At 33.1% G+C, this 18,356-nt stretch overlaps 1 protein-coding gene across 1 annotated transcript; it reads left to right on the forward strand.

Annotated features, from left to right (window-relative positions):
* Window positions 1-12,849: 12,849 nt before the first annotated feature.
* LOC132630046 (cytokinin riboside 5'-monophosphate phosphoribohydrolase LOG3) lies at window positions 12,850-17,807 on the forward strand. The gene is made up of 7 exons (XM_060345565.1): window positions 12,850-13,188; window positions 14,245-14,342; window positions 14,485-14,515; window positions 15,119-15,218; window positions 16,565-16,635; window positions 16,743-16,886; window positions 17,420-17,807. Exons 1-7 carry the CDS (start codon window positions 13,066-13,068, stop codon window positions 17,510-17,512), a joined length of 660 nt encoding a protein of 219 aa, XP_060201548.1. The 5' UTR covers window positions 12,850-13,065; the 3' UTR covers window positions 17,513-17,807.
* The last annotated feature ends 549 nt before the right edge of the window (window positions 17,808-18,356 follow it).

Raw genomic sequence — 18,356 nt, forward strand, 5'->3', positions numbered from 1 at the left:
CAAATCACGGGAGTTTGTTGGTTACTTATCAGGAATAGTTGATAATTTGAAACTTGCCCAAAAGTTTCATGCATTTTAGTCAAGGAAAGTTCGAGTGTCATTATCAAGTATTTATAGGAAAATGGAGTTTGACTTCTAAAGAATACAGTGCAAAAGAATTTATATATTATTAAACTACTAGAAGAAATTAGCTATCAAAAAATAAGGCAGATCATCCGTTACTCTTCTATATTCTTTTTACAATATCAGTATACGTAAATTAAATTCTAGAGATATTAACTCAGCTAATATTTTGGAAAACATGTAAAAGTTGTGATCGAATTATCCTCCATCTTTAATTAAAAATCAATCTTAGGTTCTATCTTGAGAATGAAATTGCTCTGAATATGAATTATTTTGTCCTATCAAAGCATAGTATATGGAGCGAAGAAATAGGAAGGATTTCTTTCCCGGAGAGTGATTTATGATGTGATTTAAGTCACAGGTTAAGATTATAGGTATTATGTTGTCAAGTCTCTCTTCATAGGCACGTTTAATTGTATGGTCTATATGTACTTTACTCACTTCATCTATCGCCACTTGTTTTTTGTTTTGGTACCTGATTAATCTAGTTTCGTGGTAGGAAATACCATTTTAAGAGTAAAACTCTCCCCACTAAAAACAAATTTTATAAGATTATAATCAAGTCTTGAACCCGAAATATGTAATTAAGAATAGGTAGTTACTGCCCCATCACACCCACAAGTAATTTTGAGCCTATTTGAATGGGCTTATGCCTATAAGCTGCAAACAACTTATAAGTTAAAAAAATAAATTGAGTAGTCTTCAGCTTATAAACTGTTTTAGATAAGTTAAGTCAAATGGGCCCAATTATTTTTTAAGCTTATTTTAAACACAAAATGACTTTAAGCTAACCAACCAACCATTCAAAAAAGCTTAAAACAGCTTATAAACAACTTATAAGACAATCCAAACGGGCTCTTTATTACCACTAGAGACATGCTCATGTTTTCGCTCTTCAATTTTATTAACATTGTTATATCCACTTTTGACTAATATTTTCACTCACAAACCCCCCGACTATTATATTGTCAAGTCTCTCTTCATAGGCACGTTTACGTGTATGGTCTATATGTACTTTACTCCATCTATCACCACTTGTTTTTGTTTTGGTACCTGATTAAACTAGTTTCGTGGTAGGAATCCCATTTTAAGACTAAAACTCTCCCTACTAAAGACAAATTCTATAAGACTATAATCAAGTCTCGAACTCGAAATCTGTAATTAAGAATACGTAGTTACCACTCCATCATAATCACTAATAATTTTACTACCACTAGAGACATGCTCATGTCTTCGCTCTTCAATTTTATTAACATTGTTATATCCCTTTATGATTAATATTTCACTCAAAAACCCTAGATTATTTTGCGAATTATGGATGCCAATCTTCATCTTTAATGCTCACGTTAATTTCTTTCCAGGTTTTGATTTGAATATAATTTAAAATTTATTTAATTAGAAATAACATTAAAAAAAAAAAGGAAATTATCCATCGTCCAGTCAAATTTTGTAAAAATTCAGATACAAACTCATGTAGAGGCACATAATGGTGTTTACGTACACTTCATTATTGAAAAATAATTTGAGCATATGTTAATTACAGACAAAGAATAAGGACAAAAATGGCAAAATTTACATTAGTGATTTGGGATGTGACCTGAAAATAAATTTTTGCTTTAGTTTTAGAGAGAGTAGAGGACGGTTGATGAGGGGACTAGAGTTGGAAGCAGTCTTCCAAATTTTCCAACTTTGTGAGACAAATTAAAGGGTTATAAAAAGATTAAAACTGAAAAGAATTTAATTTATAATACTGATCGTGTAAAAAATGTTTTACATTATCATTGTAATTCAAATTATCGTAGCAAGCTATATTTATTTTGGTTTATAGATAATCAATTCTATTTATTTTAGGCAATTACTTGAAACTTTTTTAAGTAATATGATAATGTAATATTTTGCTTATATTCATCAACACATACAAACTAAATTAAACTGAAAAAAAATATCTGAAAATAAATGGGGACACGAAATCAAATCACGTTGGGAGCAAGCTTGCATGCAAGTAATATGATAGAGTGGGTTCATCCCACAAAGCATAACATAGTCATGGGGCCAAGTGTTTGGAGATGGTCGTCTCTTCTATTGCTTTCTTTCTAGAGGTACTAATTAATAATGGTCAAAAACATATCTGAACTATCACTTTTTTGTGAATTTTTACCTGAATTATTAGGTGTGTGAGTTTCTACATGAACTATCACCAATTATTTATCAAAACACATCTCAACTATTAGTTGTTCATTTTTCCTACATGAATTGTATGGTAGAAAAAGTGAACAACTAATAGTTGATGAGATGTACTATTTTGACAAATAGTTGGTGATAGTTTAGATCAGAAACTCGCACCCCTCTCACGAAAAAATAATAGTTCAGGTGTGTTTTTGACCAGTAACTCTTCTTTTTATTCACTCGATATTCAATGTTTGCTTGGGTCCGATTAATTTGACTTCACACCAAAAAATCTTACTTTAAGAATAAAATGTTCTCCTACCAAATGCAATTCAATTTAATATTTGAACTCGAAATTTCTTATTAAAGCATGAAAAATACTTATCACTTTATTATAACTTTTGGTGATTGGGTCTCTACTATCTCACCTTACAGCCAAAGGCAACTCGACAACTAAAGGCCACAGAGAAAGTTTACTCAAGAGTTTTTTTTTTTCTCTTTAAATAAAAAAGTATATTTGTGAAGAGAAGACACAACCTTTACCACAGTTTAGGTTCAATTTCAATATTTTAGTGAAAACCTCAAACTTACCCGCCCCTATATGTTTGTTATTAGATTTTGTAATTATGTGATCTCCTTGATATAGGGTTAATTAGTTGCTTAATCATGTTACAATACTTTAGGTTGGGATGTAAGTCAATTCATGTCTGTAATAAACCCGTTCATCTTAATTAAGAAGCTCAAAAATTAGTTTAATTATGATTAAGGATCTTTCTGAATGAATGAGGTATATAGGGTTAATTAGTTGCTTAATCATGTACTACACTTTAGTTTGAAATGTAAGTCAATTCATGTATGTAATAACCTGATTCATCTTATTTAAGAAGCTCACCATTCAAGATTAATGATCTTTCTGAATGAATGAATACAGGTACTTGCTCTATTTATGGATCATAATCATTTTGTAATGTTGGCTTTTGTTTTGCAAGGTTTCAAAAGCCACTCTTTCTATATTTTCACTTAATTCACTAACGTTAATAATCGAAACGTATCAATTACTAAGTACTAACGTTAGTGAATTAATATTTTCAAAAGATGAAACAAATGATTCCAACCGTTTAGATACTTCTTCGGTAAACATTCTCTGTTCTTAATTGTTGGTTTTTTATAATAAAAAAACATCTAGATAATCATCTCTTTTCCTATTTTTTTCTTTTATTAATTAATGAAAGGTTATTGCGGTATAATATCTTGATATTATTTGGTAGCATATTTGTAGGGAGATAATTACCATATATTAGTTAGTTTCCTTGTTTCACTAATTACCATATATTAGTTAGTTTCCTTGTTTCACTAGGATCTTAGTTTCCTTATTTCACTAGGGTTCAAGATTGTATCCTATATATATTCTTTCTTGGTGAATGAATGGAACAAGTCAAGATTGTATAGTTTCTACAAAGGTCCAATAAAATAAATAGGAATTGAATTTATTTATAAAAAGCAAGCTGACAATTGCATTGGGAAATAACGGAAATAAATGAATAGGTCATGGATTGGTCGGAGAAAAAGGGTGAAAACAGATTTAGATCCACATTTATAATTAATTAAATTAATATTTTTCATCTCATATTTAAAAAAAAAAAAATTGCAGAGAGAGCAGTCTGAAGCAGAAGTTTATCTATATGACACGTTTTGGTTCATTCACTTTGCACCAAAATGGCCTCTATCACACATTTATTCCAATTATCCCAAATTTACTTTCTTCCTTATAATACCAGCTACCTCTTTTAGATGGATTGTAATTGCCTTCAATTTCCTTTTCTGGTTAGAAATAGGACATTTGAAATTTTTAAGATTTAAGAATAAAGAGAGAGATAAAAGAAGAATATGGTACGTAGTCTTCTGTACCTTAACTCGTGTTCATTGCATTATTATCGAGGATGGCGGGACTTAATTTCTCGTATGATCACTCAACTACTTTCTCCCACTAAAAATAAGTATTCATTTACCCTTTTAATACCGTCTTTAAGAAAGTACTAATTTCTAAAGAAAAATAGGTATTTTGACTAAACTGTCCTGAATTAATAGGTATTGAGATCGGATCACTTAGCGTTTAATAAGAACAAATCTGGAAAAATAAAATTACTTCTTTCTTGATTTTGTAAGTCGACACTTATTTTGCACCAAAATAAAAAGGCTAAGTGTACACTTATTATGAACCGGAGGGAGTAATAGTTATTATTATTTCAAAAGTCACATTTCTTCTTGATTCAATTTGTTTCAACCAAAAAAAAATGACTTTATGCAATAATTAGTTAAGTGACCATCTGAAAAATCAACTCGAATTGTGGTGAGATGAATCTTATTTTTTCACTCTTAACCTAAAGTTTCGAGTTCAAACTGTGAGAATGAAAACATTTTTCCTACAATGTACCTTACGCGAAACGAATATGGGTTAATCGAAACTCCAAACCTTATTTGGTTGTCGAATCCTTAGAATATTAATCATTTTGTTAACTATCAAAGTATTGGAGTCATTCCCCGTTTTATCAAAATTGATCTAATTAGTAAAAGTTTAATTGAGTGAGATATAAAAGAAAGATTCTAAGGGTAATCGATGTGAACCATAGGGTTTAGAAGTTTTTCCATAAATCATTGGCATGAAAATACTTTTCACCATCTTTCGATCCATCTTCCGCACCACTATTAGTGATAGACTATTATTACCAAGTTCTCTTACAATGTACTCCGACAAGTAGTTTAGGCAAATACTGTTATGCATGATTAATGTTATTAAGCGTCTCTTTTTATTATTAGGGGCGTACAAATATTTAAAAGACAAATAATATTGATCATGTGGAGTATTAAAAAAGTGTTAGAAGCAATTGGACATTATTTGATTGAATTTTAAAAAAAGAAATATTTTTGAAGTTGAAATTGGAAAAAACATACTTAAAATTTATTTTGATTTGAGAAAATACTTTGGATAAGATTGTTACGATAAAAGGAAATATGTACATTTGTGCAGTTCTTGTGTGTGCCTTTATTCTAGCATGCATAATATAAAAACTTATAATTAAGGCAATGCTTAATACCTTTTATAGGCTAAACAATTTTTCTTATATTCATTAGGAATCTATAACCTACAACAACAACAACAACAACAACAACAAGCCCAGTATAATCCCACCATGTGGGGTCTGGGGAGGGTAGAGTGTACGCAGACCTAACTCCCACCTTGAAAGGTAGGGCGGCTGTTTCTGAAAGACCCTCGGCTCAAGAGAGGAGAACAAGAGAGGAAAAACAAGACAAAAGGTTAGATAGGATCAAACATATCGAAAACCAATATGAAATCAAGGAATAACAAAAGCAAGAAAGTCATGTTAGAACAGTCCGGAAAGAAAGGAGCATTAACTACTATAGATAACTAAGGCCATCAAAGTACAACAATCCAACAAATATAAGCAGCAATCAAATGCAAAAATCAAATGGCAATAAACAAATGAGCAAAACTACAACTACTAAGGTGAAAGGATTGGCCACCTAGCCTTCTATCCTAATCTGAGTCCTCCACAACCTCCTATCTAAGGTCATGTCTTCAGTGAGCTTAAACGGTGCCATATCCTGTCTAATCACCTCTCCCCAATACTTCTTTGACCTCCCTTTGCCTCTCCTGAAACCGTCCATAGCCAACCTCTCACACCTCCGCATTGGGGCATCTGTGTCTCTTCTCTTCACGTGCCCAAACCATCTCAGTCTCGCTTCCCGCATCTTGTCTTCCACCGATGCCACTCCCACCTTTCTCGGATATCTTCATTCTTAATTTTATCTCTCCTAGTGTGCCTACACATCCACCGCAGCATTCGCATTTCTGCGACTTTCATCTTCTGGACGTGAAATTTCTTGACTGGCCAACACTCCGCCCCGTACAATAGGGTCGGTCTAACCACCACTTTGTAGAACTTGCCTTTAAGTTTTGGTGGCACTTTCTTATCACACAACACTCTGGAGGCGAGCCTCCATTTCATCCACCCTGCACCAATACGATGTGAAACATCGTCGTCGATATCCCCACCTCTCTGTATAATAGACCCAAGATACTTGAAACTTCCTTTCTTTTGAATGGCCTGGGTACCAAGCCTCACTTCCTCATCAGCCTCACGCAGTAGGCCACTGAACTTGCACTCCAAGTATTCTGTCTTGGTCCTACTCAATTTAAATCCTTTAGACTCCAACGTCTGTCTCCAGCCCTTCAGCTTCTCGTTAACTCCGTTGCGAGTCTCGTCAATCAGGACTATGTCATCCGCAAACAACATACACCAAGGCACCTTACCTTGTATTTGTCGCGTCAATTCATCCATCACCAGGGCAAATAGAAACGGGCTAAGCGCTGATCCCTGGTGCAACCCCATCATAATAGGGAAGTGCTCCGAGTCTCCTCCTATCGTCCTTACCCTAGTCTTAGCTCCATCATACATGTCATTTATCGCTCTAATGTACACCACAAGTACGCCTTTAGCCTCCAAGCATCTCCATAGGACCTCTTTTGGCACTTTATCGTAGGCCTTTTCTAGGTCAATGAATACCATGTGCAAGTCCCTCTTCCGCTCTCTATACTGCTCCATCAATCTCCTTACAATATGAATGACTTCTGTAGTCGAGCGCCCCGGCATGAAACCAAACTGGTTCTCTGAAATACACACACCTCTCCTCACCCTCATTTCCACCACCCTTTCCCACACTTTCATAGTGTGACTCAGCAGCTTGATACCTCTATAGTTGTTGCAGCTTTAAATGTCTCCCTTGTTTTTGTACACGGGAATCATTGTACTCCACCTCCATTCTTCCGGCATCTTCGTTGTCTTGAAAATGACATTAAACAACTCAGTCAGCCACTCCAAGCCTACCCTGCCTGCATTCTTCTAAAATTCCCCAGGAATCTCGTCAGGTCCAATCGCTCTTCCCCTGCGCATCCTACGAACAGCTCCCTTAACCTCCTCAACCTTTATACTCCTACAATATCCAAAGTTGCGACACAAAGAAATAACACTACCAAATCATACTAAACATTTATATGAATTTACTAATTGAGCTATCAAAATAGTTGTCATTCGGTTAATAATGAAACTCTGCCGACTTTCTTTCTTACTTTGTGTTTGCCTCTTTTTCTTCTGACCTTTCTAGGAGAGCTAATGATGTAAATATTTTGGCGAATTCTTTAGTCTAAAAATTGTACACCACAAAATTGCAAATTGTGACAGTGCCAATTTATTTATATAAAAAATTAACCTCCATCAATTAAAAGTCATTTTCTAGTCCCACCAATTGACAGTTCGGTTTATTACCATTTTGTCTTCTTACTTTTGTTTGCCAATTGCCATCCCTCCCCCCCCCCCCCCCCCGTAACCTCCCCGCACACCAACTAACTTTTTCACGATATTTTATTCGGTTTATAATAAGTGAATTTTTAGTCATTAGTAATTGTTTGGAAAAAATGAAAAAGATATTAATTTCTTTAGAAAAAATTATCCTTCTATAATGAGATAATGATCAAAAACACGTCTCAATTATCATTTTTTTTTTTTTTTGCAGATTTCACACCCCAACTATGACATATGTAATTCTAATACCAAAAGTTGTGATAAAATGGTAAATACTCTTTCATCCTTAATTAAAGATCTCAAGTTTGAGTCCTAGGAACTCCCTTTGGTAAGGAGCGGCTTACCCCCGAGTGAGACTTCCTGGTGCGAATGCGAATTAGGTGGTTACCAAAGCGAAAATAGACACTGTGTGGAAACGAAAAATGATACTCCTTCCGCCCTAATTTATATAACACTTTTCGCTGATCGAGAATCAATTTAACTAATATGCGAAACTTAATTGAATTAGATTAACTCAACATTTTAAAATAAAATATAAATACTCAAAAACTACACGAAAATTCTGTAAGTTATAATTCTTCTCATATTAATTTAATTAAATAATATATTTTAAAATATTGACAAAAATTTACATAATTTATATTTCGAAAATGAGAAATATCACACAATTGGAAGGGAAGGAGTAACTGGTTTAATATGATATACACTTGATGTGAGTAAATATTCTCTAACTACTATGCGCCTATTAAGGCCAACGTATACTGCACCAATAACAATACAAACACAGCCTACCATAATATACACATACTTGAGTGTAAAAAAACACACAAAAACATGCTAATTATAAACACCCGCGTGCAAGCATGCATTCATTTTTTATGTGTGTATATCCACACCCACTAAACGCAGCAGTAATTATAATTTGATAATCTCTATACTTTTTTTGCCGTTTCAGAAGAGTGGGTTGTAAGTAATCAGACAGAAAAACAGAGATGAAAAAGAATTTAAAAAGAGACAGATAGGCCAACCTAGGGATTGAGAATGTATTTATTTTTTTTATTTTATCAGTTATATATAAGTCTTATAGACAGTAGCAGTTTTAACAGGCATGGTCTAAGTAACCCTCTGTTAACCTACTATCCTGGCACCAACAGAAATAATTAATTTTTTTTACATATATAGAGCTATCTTGTATTCGAAATTGTTAAATATAATATTTACTGGCCACTTTTTGACTATGTTTGATAGGACTTTTTACAAATAGTACACACCCATATCAAATTCTTTAAAAATGTATTAAATTTTCTTTTTTGATGATATAGGAATCCGTAGCCGCTATTCTTCGGGTGCGCACAGGGTAAATTCGGCTAAAAAAAATGTACTAAATTTTGGCGGATCCTACATGCATTCAGAAGCATTTTTGAGGAGTCTGAGCAGCTTAGCTTTTTGATCACATTTTTGAAAAATGGTCTCTATTATGAAATTCAATCGGTTTCATTTGTGAAATTTGAAACACCATTACAATAATTAATTTTCAATTACAGAGGCTGAAAAATAATTATTTCTAATTTTACCCATAAATTCAATGGCTCGACGGTCAATATTTGCCGCTCTTCATTTTTAGAGCTTGAAACATAAAACTCTAATTAAAATAAGGAAATCTCATCCATCTTTTCATACTCTTTGGTGGTATTAATATTTTTCCGTTAGATTATGCTATAGCCCATTACAAATTAAGAAATTAAAATATACTCCCTATTGGATTAAATCAATTAGGCATCACACAAGTATAGGAGTATTTGTACCACATAAGTGTATACTGTATCTATTATAATAAATATACAATTGGAATTTGTTTCATTTGAATATTTTCATTTCGTGTAATTAGAAAGTTTATGGTCAAATAACTTAATGATTGGAATGAATGGTTACTGCAATAATTATCTTTTAGAAAGACCTAACTACTTTTAAAAGAACTAATTTAGTTTTAATCTATTATCCAATAGCCATCGATTTAAATAAAAGGAGTTGAAACCAAACAACACCTCTAGTTTTAAGAAATTCTCATTTGCTACATAAGCACAACATTCAGTAGGAAATGGGTTAAAAGATTAGGGTCAAATTCCAGTAGAGACAAAACATGCTAGAAAAATTCTTTTTATCTATCTAAGATCGGAAGGCAAAGTTATCCTGTGACAATGTTATTCATATATATTATATGTTGAATCTTTTTAGTTTCTTTAACTGTTTATATTTTCAATCTTCTGTGACAATCATGGCTTAATCTAGGTGTGCGCTAGTAGGGGGCGTATCCGGTGAACAATATGAACCCATAGGTTTTGGCTTGGCTATGTGTATGTGTTTCAAAATTCAAATTTCTTAACCGAATAAATTTGATGGGGTCGTAGAATTACTAATCTAAACTCATAAAATTTAAATTCTAGATTCGCCTCTGCGCACGAGCAGGTCAGACAGTATATTTATTACTAGGAAAAAGGAGCAAGGGAATGGGGTTGGGAACAACATGATAAGCCAAGTGACATGGGAGAAGGGAATGGTGTTTGGGAAATAAGAATTGAAATGTTTCCTATGAATAGAGCAAGTGTGTCTGGTGAAAGAAGGTGGATGAGGGTACAAGCCTGATACACCAATACCCACCTGTTTTAATTTGTTTATTCAGTCATAAATAATAATTTTTTAATTAATTTGCACATTGCTCCATGAGTAGTACCACTTCATCTGAATTTTTCCCATGTATTTGCCCATACAATGTGTTGTGTTAATTTATTTATAAATATAGTAACTTGTGAATTGTAGTGAGCATGCTACTAATTGAATTTATCATTGTTTAGTCCAAGAGAAAAGAAAAGAAGAGAAAATATTTGATTTGAAATATCCATTTAGAACCTTTTTGCAGTTGAAAAGGTGCTAATCTTTTTCAAAGTTGCAGGGGAAAAAGGCAAAAACAAAACCAGATTAAGAAAAGTTTCCCTTATAGTACTGTTTATTTCAGAAAGGTAGAATATTCTATTTGTATATTGCTTATGGGGTTCATTTTGTTTATTTTCTAAGTAAAGTTCTGCTGATGACAAGTTCTTTTAATTTCTTTTTGTTTCTATATTTGAGGATGGAATCTCCAAGAATATAGGAAAATGAGTGGAAAAGAGTATTTAGAATTATTAGAGTTAAAAAAGACCATAATTTGAACCTACAATATCACGAGTTCAAATACTACGGCTTCATAATCACTATTTTTCACATTTCAGTCAGGTTTTCTCTACTTAAGAGCTAATTGTATTAAAAATGGTAAATGAAAGAATATTGGTACTTTGGATTTATGATTATAAAAAAAATTGTAAAAGAAAAGGTGAAAGAGAGGAAAGATGAATTATTCATGAGTCAACCTGAGATTTATCACTACGTACTAGAAAATCAGAATATCCGTCGAAAATTCTAAATTTTCTTTTAACAAAACGTCTGTCGAAAATTCTGATTTTTTTAATAGTGTATATCTCTATAAGGAAAATGTAAAACTTATGCATTATCAATCCACTATTAGTCTATTCTGCCAATGGATAGACATTCTTAAAACTTATAGAGGAAAGGGAATGTTCTGATTTTTATAATAGTGTATATTTCCAATTTTATTTTATTTTTTGTTTGGAAAACCTTATCCTTTGAATGTGTCATAATAGTAACAACTTCAAATATGAACCTTTAACATCATCGCGGCATGTGATCGGATAAATAAGATATATACATTCTTAATTAGAGATCTCAATTTAAAATTCGAGAATTGAAAAAATTCTTATATCATTTTCTTCTTTAATAAATCTACTCCGATATGAATTCGAACTAATCGAAGTCCCAAAATGAATACCGAATACTAGTTCAGAAAGAAAAGTTGATGTGGAGTGAACATAATGGCTGAGGAGAATAGGTATGGACCCTCTGCCCTACTAAAAGGAAGTAACAAAACATCAAGTGGCAAACAGTTGCTTTCTTACCAATAATTCTACAAATGAAATTACTACTTAGTATTTTTAGATTTTTTCTTTTTTACTCTGCCTTGACGTGTTATGCTTTTCATCTTTCTGTTGCCTTTTGGTTCAGAATTAACCTTTTGGTTCAGAATTAACTTTTTTCATTCGGAATTAAACCTTGAATAAAAGTGTCAAGTTCTAGATTTAAGAATGGAAAAAATCTTGATGAGAAGAGCTTCCCTTTTAAAAGGGTTTTACGCGATGCGAATTCAAATTAATCGGGTCAGTGGATACCGATAGTTACATAGAAAAGCTCTGCCTTAACGTTGGGTTGTGTCATCTTACAATTACATTTTTGGTTAAGTATAACTTATTCATTCAGAATTAAACCTTAAAGAAAAGTATCAGGTTCGAGGTTTTAGAATGAAAAGATTTCTAGATGGAGAACGCTTTCCTTTTTAATGAGATTGACGCAAATTCGAATTAATCATACCATTGGGTAACAATTACAGAATGGTTATGCGAAAAAACAACTCTGTCTTGACGTGTTTCATCTTATTATTACATTTTTGGTTCAATATTAACTTTATCATTCAGAATTAAACCTTGAATGAAGGTGTTGAATTCGAGGTTATCTCTTTAACGGACTCTACACGACATGAATTCGAATTAATTAGGTCAGTGAGTTTCAGATATAGCATGGTCAGGGGTGGAGCCACATACTGTTAAGTCAGCAAAAAACTATACTATTTATACATGGTTAAAATTATTTTTATGTATAGATAGTAGATGTTGAACCCCTTGGACTTCTTCGTATGTTTACTTTATATTTTGAACTCCCTTATCCCGCTCCAGCTTGCTCTACCACCTATACAATCACAGCTCAGTCATTGACTGGCGAACTATCGCAACTCCTGGCTCCGCCACTGAGCACGGTTATACCAATAGAGTAGCATTTTACCAATCATAGACTCATTTTCCATTAAATTTGGAGGAAAATTTATCTTTATTTCTCTAATTAATGATTTTTTTTTTTAAAAAAAAAAGATGTAAAAGAAATTAGGTGGTCCACACGTGCCTAGAGAGAGCACAAAACACAAGCGTGCTAAGTGATAGTCACGTGCCATACCCCGATATGTAGCATATGGTATTGAGCAATTTGGAAAGTGGTCAAGCTAATAAGGGTCTATAGGTATTATTCATTATTATTCTTCTGTGTCACACACGTATATGTGAAAATAGCCTATAGTCCCTTTTAGCCCTCTATATATATATATATATTGCTCTCTCAGAGTTCATATGTAAGAAAGAGCTAGAAAGTTTGTTATTTTGAATTTTGTTCAAGTAAAAAAAAAAGGGGGCCTTTTTGAAAGAACAAAGTTATTAAAGAAAGGTGAAAACTTTAAGAAAATATGGAGATGGAAAGTGATGTAGTGATGGTGTCAAAATTCAAAAGGATTTGTGTGTTTTGTGGTAGTAGTCAAGGGAAAAAAAGTAGCTATCAAGATGCTGCTATTGAGCTTGGCAAAGAATTGGTATAACTATTTTTTCTTCAGTACAATAATGGCACTACCCCTTTTTTTTTTTTTTTTTTTGGTTTTGTGAAGTTTTTTCTTATTTGGGTTTTTGGGAAAAATGGTTTTGTTCTGTTTTGGGAGGTCGCTATTTTACATTCTTGGTATGTAAAAATGGAGTCTTTATTGAAGTTAATGCAAGTTTTGTGGAATGTATGTACATGGTGATTTGAATTTTAGGTTGATTCTCTCACTTTGGTTGAAATTTTTTCATTCTTGGTATGTAAAAATGGAGTCTTTGTTGAAGTTAATGCTAGTTTTGTGGAATGTATGTACATGATGTTTTGAATTTTAGGTTGATTTGAGCATTTGGGTTGAAATTTTTCATTCTTGGTGTGTAAAAAATGGAGTCTTTGTTGAAGTTAATGCAAGTTTTGTAGAATGTGTATACATGGTGATTTAAATTTTAGGTTGAGTCTCTCACTTTGGTCAATTTTTTTTCATTCTTGGTATGTAAAAATGGAGCTTTGTTGAAGTTAATGCAAGTTTTGTAAGAATGTATACACATGATGATTTGAATTTTAGGTTTATTAGAGCATTTGGATTGAAATTTTTTCATGCAAATGTGATGTTACTTTTGAGTCTTTTTTCCAACAGAAAGCCTGCATGCAATTCTTCTATCTGTGTGTTTTCTTGGTCATGTATGTGTGTAGGTTCATTCTATTCTTGAAGTTGCTTTCCTTTTTTAAAATAAAAAATGTTCTTTGTTTATGTGTTAGCTTTACAGTTTTTTGTGAAATCCATGTTTCCTGTTACTTTCATTTACAGGGGCTTTGCATCTATTTCATCCCAACCCCCCCCCCCCCCCCCCCCCCACACACACACACCATATTGTACAATTTCTTGCATTTATGTCTCATCATCATCTTCATATATGCAAATTAGATATACTAACAAGTACATTTGTTTTTTTGGGCATGTTGTTATCCATTTTTCATCTTTAAGCAATGTGAATGTACTAAAAGAAAACCCAATATATATATATATTTTTTTATGTGAGTTTTCTTGATATTGAAGGTCTCAAGGAACATTGATTTGGTCTATGGAGGAGGTAGCATAGGCCTTATGGGTTTGGTTTCACAAGCAGTTCATGATGGTGGTAGGCATGTTATTGGGTGAGTAGAAAAAGATACCTTTCTATGCTAAAATATTAGTAGTTAAGTAATTAGTACTATTTTAACATGAAGAATTGAGTTAATCCTCTTAATTATTACATCAAAACTAATTTTTTTTTGTCATGTTATTGTCTGCCTGCAGAGTCATTCCCAAGACACTCATGCCTAGAGAGGTATGTCTGCTGTTTTCTTGAAAAGTCTTAGGCCTTTCTTGATAATTCTATATATAAAATAAAGAAGCTTCAATAGTATATTCCCATTGTTTATGAGTTGAGACTTTGAGTTAGTTTCTTGTTAACTATGGTTCTGTCATAAATAACCATGTACAGTAATTTTTTTCTGGGGTTCTGTAGGAACTGTTTCTTTCTTGGTCCTTATTGGTCTTACCCATATCCCCCATAGTACTTTGGCAGCTGTCTTTTTTCACTGTTATTATGTATTCTAAGGTTCCTAATGTGTTTCTCTGAAATTTCCCTTTCTGAGGCGCATGCTTTATTCACTCTGTTGCTTCTGTTTAGCTCTTGTATTTTTCCTTCTTGGCTGTTAGTGAGTATTGGTACATGTATATACTGTATATTTTGTGTATATGTTTGGTGACTTTCCTCTTCAAAATCAAGATTTTTGGTGGATTTATCATCATTGCTTCACTGCATTAATGCCACTATAGTCCAGCAAAAACTTGTTTTTCCTCTGACCCTTTAACCCCCACCACCCATTTTTGGCACATATTTCAAGAAGTTGGAAAAAAAATCATATTTTATCCTTTTTTTCCACAGTTAACTGGTGAAACAGTAGGGGAAGTGAAGGCAGTTTCAGGTATGCATCAAAGGAAAGCTGAGATGGCTAGGCACTCTGATGCTTTTATTGCCTTACCAGGTTGGTATACAATAAGCACAATTTTTCACTTCTTGCACTCAAATTCCCAGGCAAAATGGTAATGAAAAAAGTACATCAGGTGCTTTTGGTTTGCTAATTTGGGCATAAATTCACCATATCTCTTGTCTGTTTTATTCTACTGTGAGTTCAGATAGTCATTTTTCTTAGCTTAGTATTCCTCACATTTCCACAATAAATTTTAAGAGAAGTAACATTTAATATGATGGACTTCAAGATAGCATTTTTGAGATTTTCAAGATTTCTATGACCTAGATAATTGATAAAAGTACCAAGACAAGTTACTGCCTTGGAAGTATAATTTTGCTTCCTCACATGGAAATCCTCTTGGTTTGTCCAATTATCTACACCTGTTATATGTAGAGGCGGAGCTAGAATTTCGAGTTTATGGGTTCAAAATTCTAGAAAACACCGCTTACTAAGTTTTGAATAAATTATTTATACATACTAAGTGAATTTTTTTATTTATACATACTAAGTGAATTTTTTTTAACACAAACACAAGGTCAGGGCCAAAGTTATTAGGTTCTGCCGAATCCGCAAGCCCCTACTTATACGGGTAGGGGAGGGGAATTGTCCCTTCTTGACAACTGAGGGATTTTTATACAAAAAAGAGGATAAAGTGCATACAGAAAATGTGAATTCTTGAAAAATTCTTGAAAAATATTGTATGAAACTTGAAGAATCAGATAATCAAAAGGTCTTTGGTCCTTTGAAGTCTCACACAATCCCCAAAGACTCATGATTAGAAAAGCCTATATTTCAAACTCTTGCACTGAAAATTAAGAGCTGTTTTTTCACTGCTTATAAAAAATAAAACTGGTTCTGGCATTTATTCTTTTCCTTAAATGTTCACTGCCCTCCTGCAAGAATCTTCCTCTAATCTTACTGAGAGAAAAAAAGAGGAAACTGTCACACTTTCATAAAATTGTAAATGCCAACTAGTTGCTGTACCTAACAAGGCATCATACTCACTCTATTCAAGGAATTCTTTACTTCCCAAAAAATTCAACTAACATATATAGTACTAGTTCTGGCTGCAATTTTATAATACTTCAAAACCAAAAAATAAAATAAAAATCAGAGACATTATAGCCTGAGAACTTAGCAGAGAATCAAGCCTTCCTATTTGCTGAAGGATGAGGCCAATAAATGCCAAATTCCTGTACTGGAATGACATATAAAAGATATTTATTTTCACTTTGTTTTCCATTTGACTTTCATCAACCAAAGTAGTTTATTTTAGTTAATCATTGAATAAAATTCTCAAAAGTTGCTTTACTTGGAATTAAATTGTTTCAGAATTTTAATTGTTTTATTGCATACAGGTGGTTATGGCACTCTTGAGGAGCTGCTTGAAGTAATTACTTGGGCGCAACTTGGTATCCACGATAAGCCGGTATATAATGATAGATGCAACTCTCGATCACCACACGTATTTTGTTTTCTACTTTCTAGCTCGATAAATTCAGAATTAAAAGCCATATGCAATTTACAATTTTGCAGGTCGGATTGCTGAATGTGGATGGATATTACAATTCATTATTGTCATTTATTGACAAAGCTGTGGAGGAAGGCTTCATCAGTCCCAATGCTCGCCAAATCATTGTTTCTGCTCCAACAGCAATGGAGCTGGTCGAGAAACTGGAGGTAACTTATATAAGAAACAAACCACAAAGTTCATTCTTGGTGAAAATGTTCTATCTGCTGAACTGCTCTATCTAACCTTTTCTTTTGTTGGGATAATTACATTTTTGGACAGCTCTATAACATAATAGGCGGTAAATGTATATTTTTTTGTATATTAAGTACAAAATACATATAATATACATCCAATATACATATAATATACATAATCAGGGTATAGGTTTTGTATATTTTGGCTAGCGCCCATAATTAATTTTGGTCGACAGGCCAAAAATTTAAAAGCCCTTTTTTGCCCTTTCTTGGAGTCATATGTGTAAATTACATGAATTATCTTTAAAAAGTTGACCTGAAAGCTACAAAAAATATGGAAATGTTTCTCCTAAGCCTCATTAACAGCCAAGAAACATTGATCTTTTCTGGCTGAGATAGGAGGTAAACTTAATGATATTTGATATATGTACTCGTTCTTATTTCATACTGCCGCGGATTGAAATGACAAGCTGTACTTATGAAGGGCATATTTTTTGCAATTGTAGGAATATGTTCCTTGCCACGAAAGAGTTGCTTCGAAGTTGAGCTGGGAGATGGAGCAGCTTGGCTACCCTCAAGCACAAGAAATTGCACGGTGAAAAAATGGATTTGCAAGCATAGAAATGTGGATTAGGAATTGAAAATATCAAACTGGAAGAAGCTAACTTGAATGAAATTCTTAATTTTTGTTGTGTTGGGGGATACCATTTTTGTAAATCAATCTAGAAATGACAAACAACATATGTCTTGGTCCCTTCACAAGGAAATGTGCTTATTTTACTGTAAGATGTAACTAGTAAGATGCATATGAACTTCCCTTTTAATGTCAACTTACCAAGCTTTCTTTTTTGCTCCTGTATTTCTTGTTCTTTATGAAACATTACATTGCTCCTCTGTCCAAATTTTGTTGGTATATTCCTTGTTTTGAGCATTCTTCTAGTTGAGTTTATCGCCTGTTATGGAGAAACATTAACAATAGGAACAGGCTGTTGAATTCAAAATATTCACAAGTTAGGTAATCTTGAAATTCTGGAAGTTGCATCAACACTGGGAAAGATTTGTAACAGAGCCAGTACCGTGAGATTCTCTTTATTGTTTCTTTTAGATGATCTGTAGTATGATATTCAGATTATCTTCCAACTTGATTTTAATATAACACCTACAAGGTGAAAATTGATCATCCAATTGTTTAAAAAAGGGCCTATGACAACCCTGATTGAATCTTGGGGAGAACTATTAGAGCAACTGAAAAAATGGAAGGGAAGCCCTGGATCAATGGTAAAGTTATCTTCGTATGGTCTTTAGATTACAAGTTCATGCTGAGGAATCAGTCGACGATACTTGCGTCAGGAATAGGTTGTCTACACCATAACTCCTTTGGATGCAACCGTTTTTGGAATTGTCTCCATGTGGCTTATAGGTCACAGGAATTAGTCACTAGTA

Source organism: Lycium barbarum, chromosome 3 (assembly GCF_019175385.1).
Source record: "Lycium barbarum isolate Lr01 chromosome 3, ASM1917538v2, whole genome shotgun sequence".
NCBI lineage: Eukaryota > Viridiplantae > Streptophyta > Magnoliopsida > Solanales > Solanaceae > Lycium > Lycium barbarum.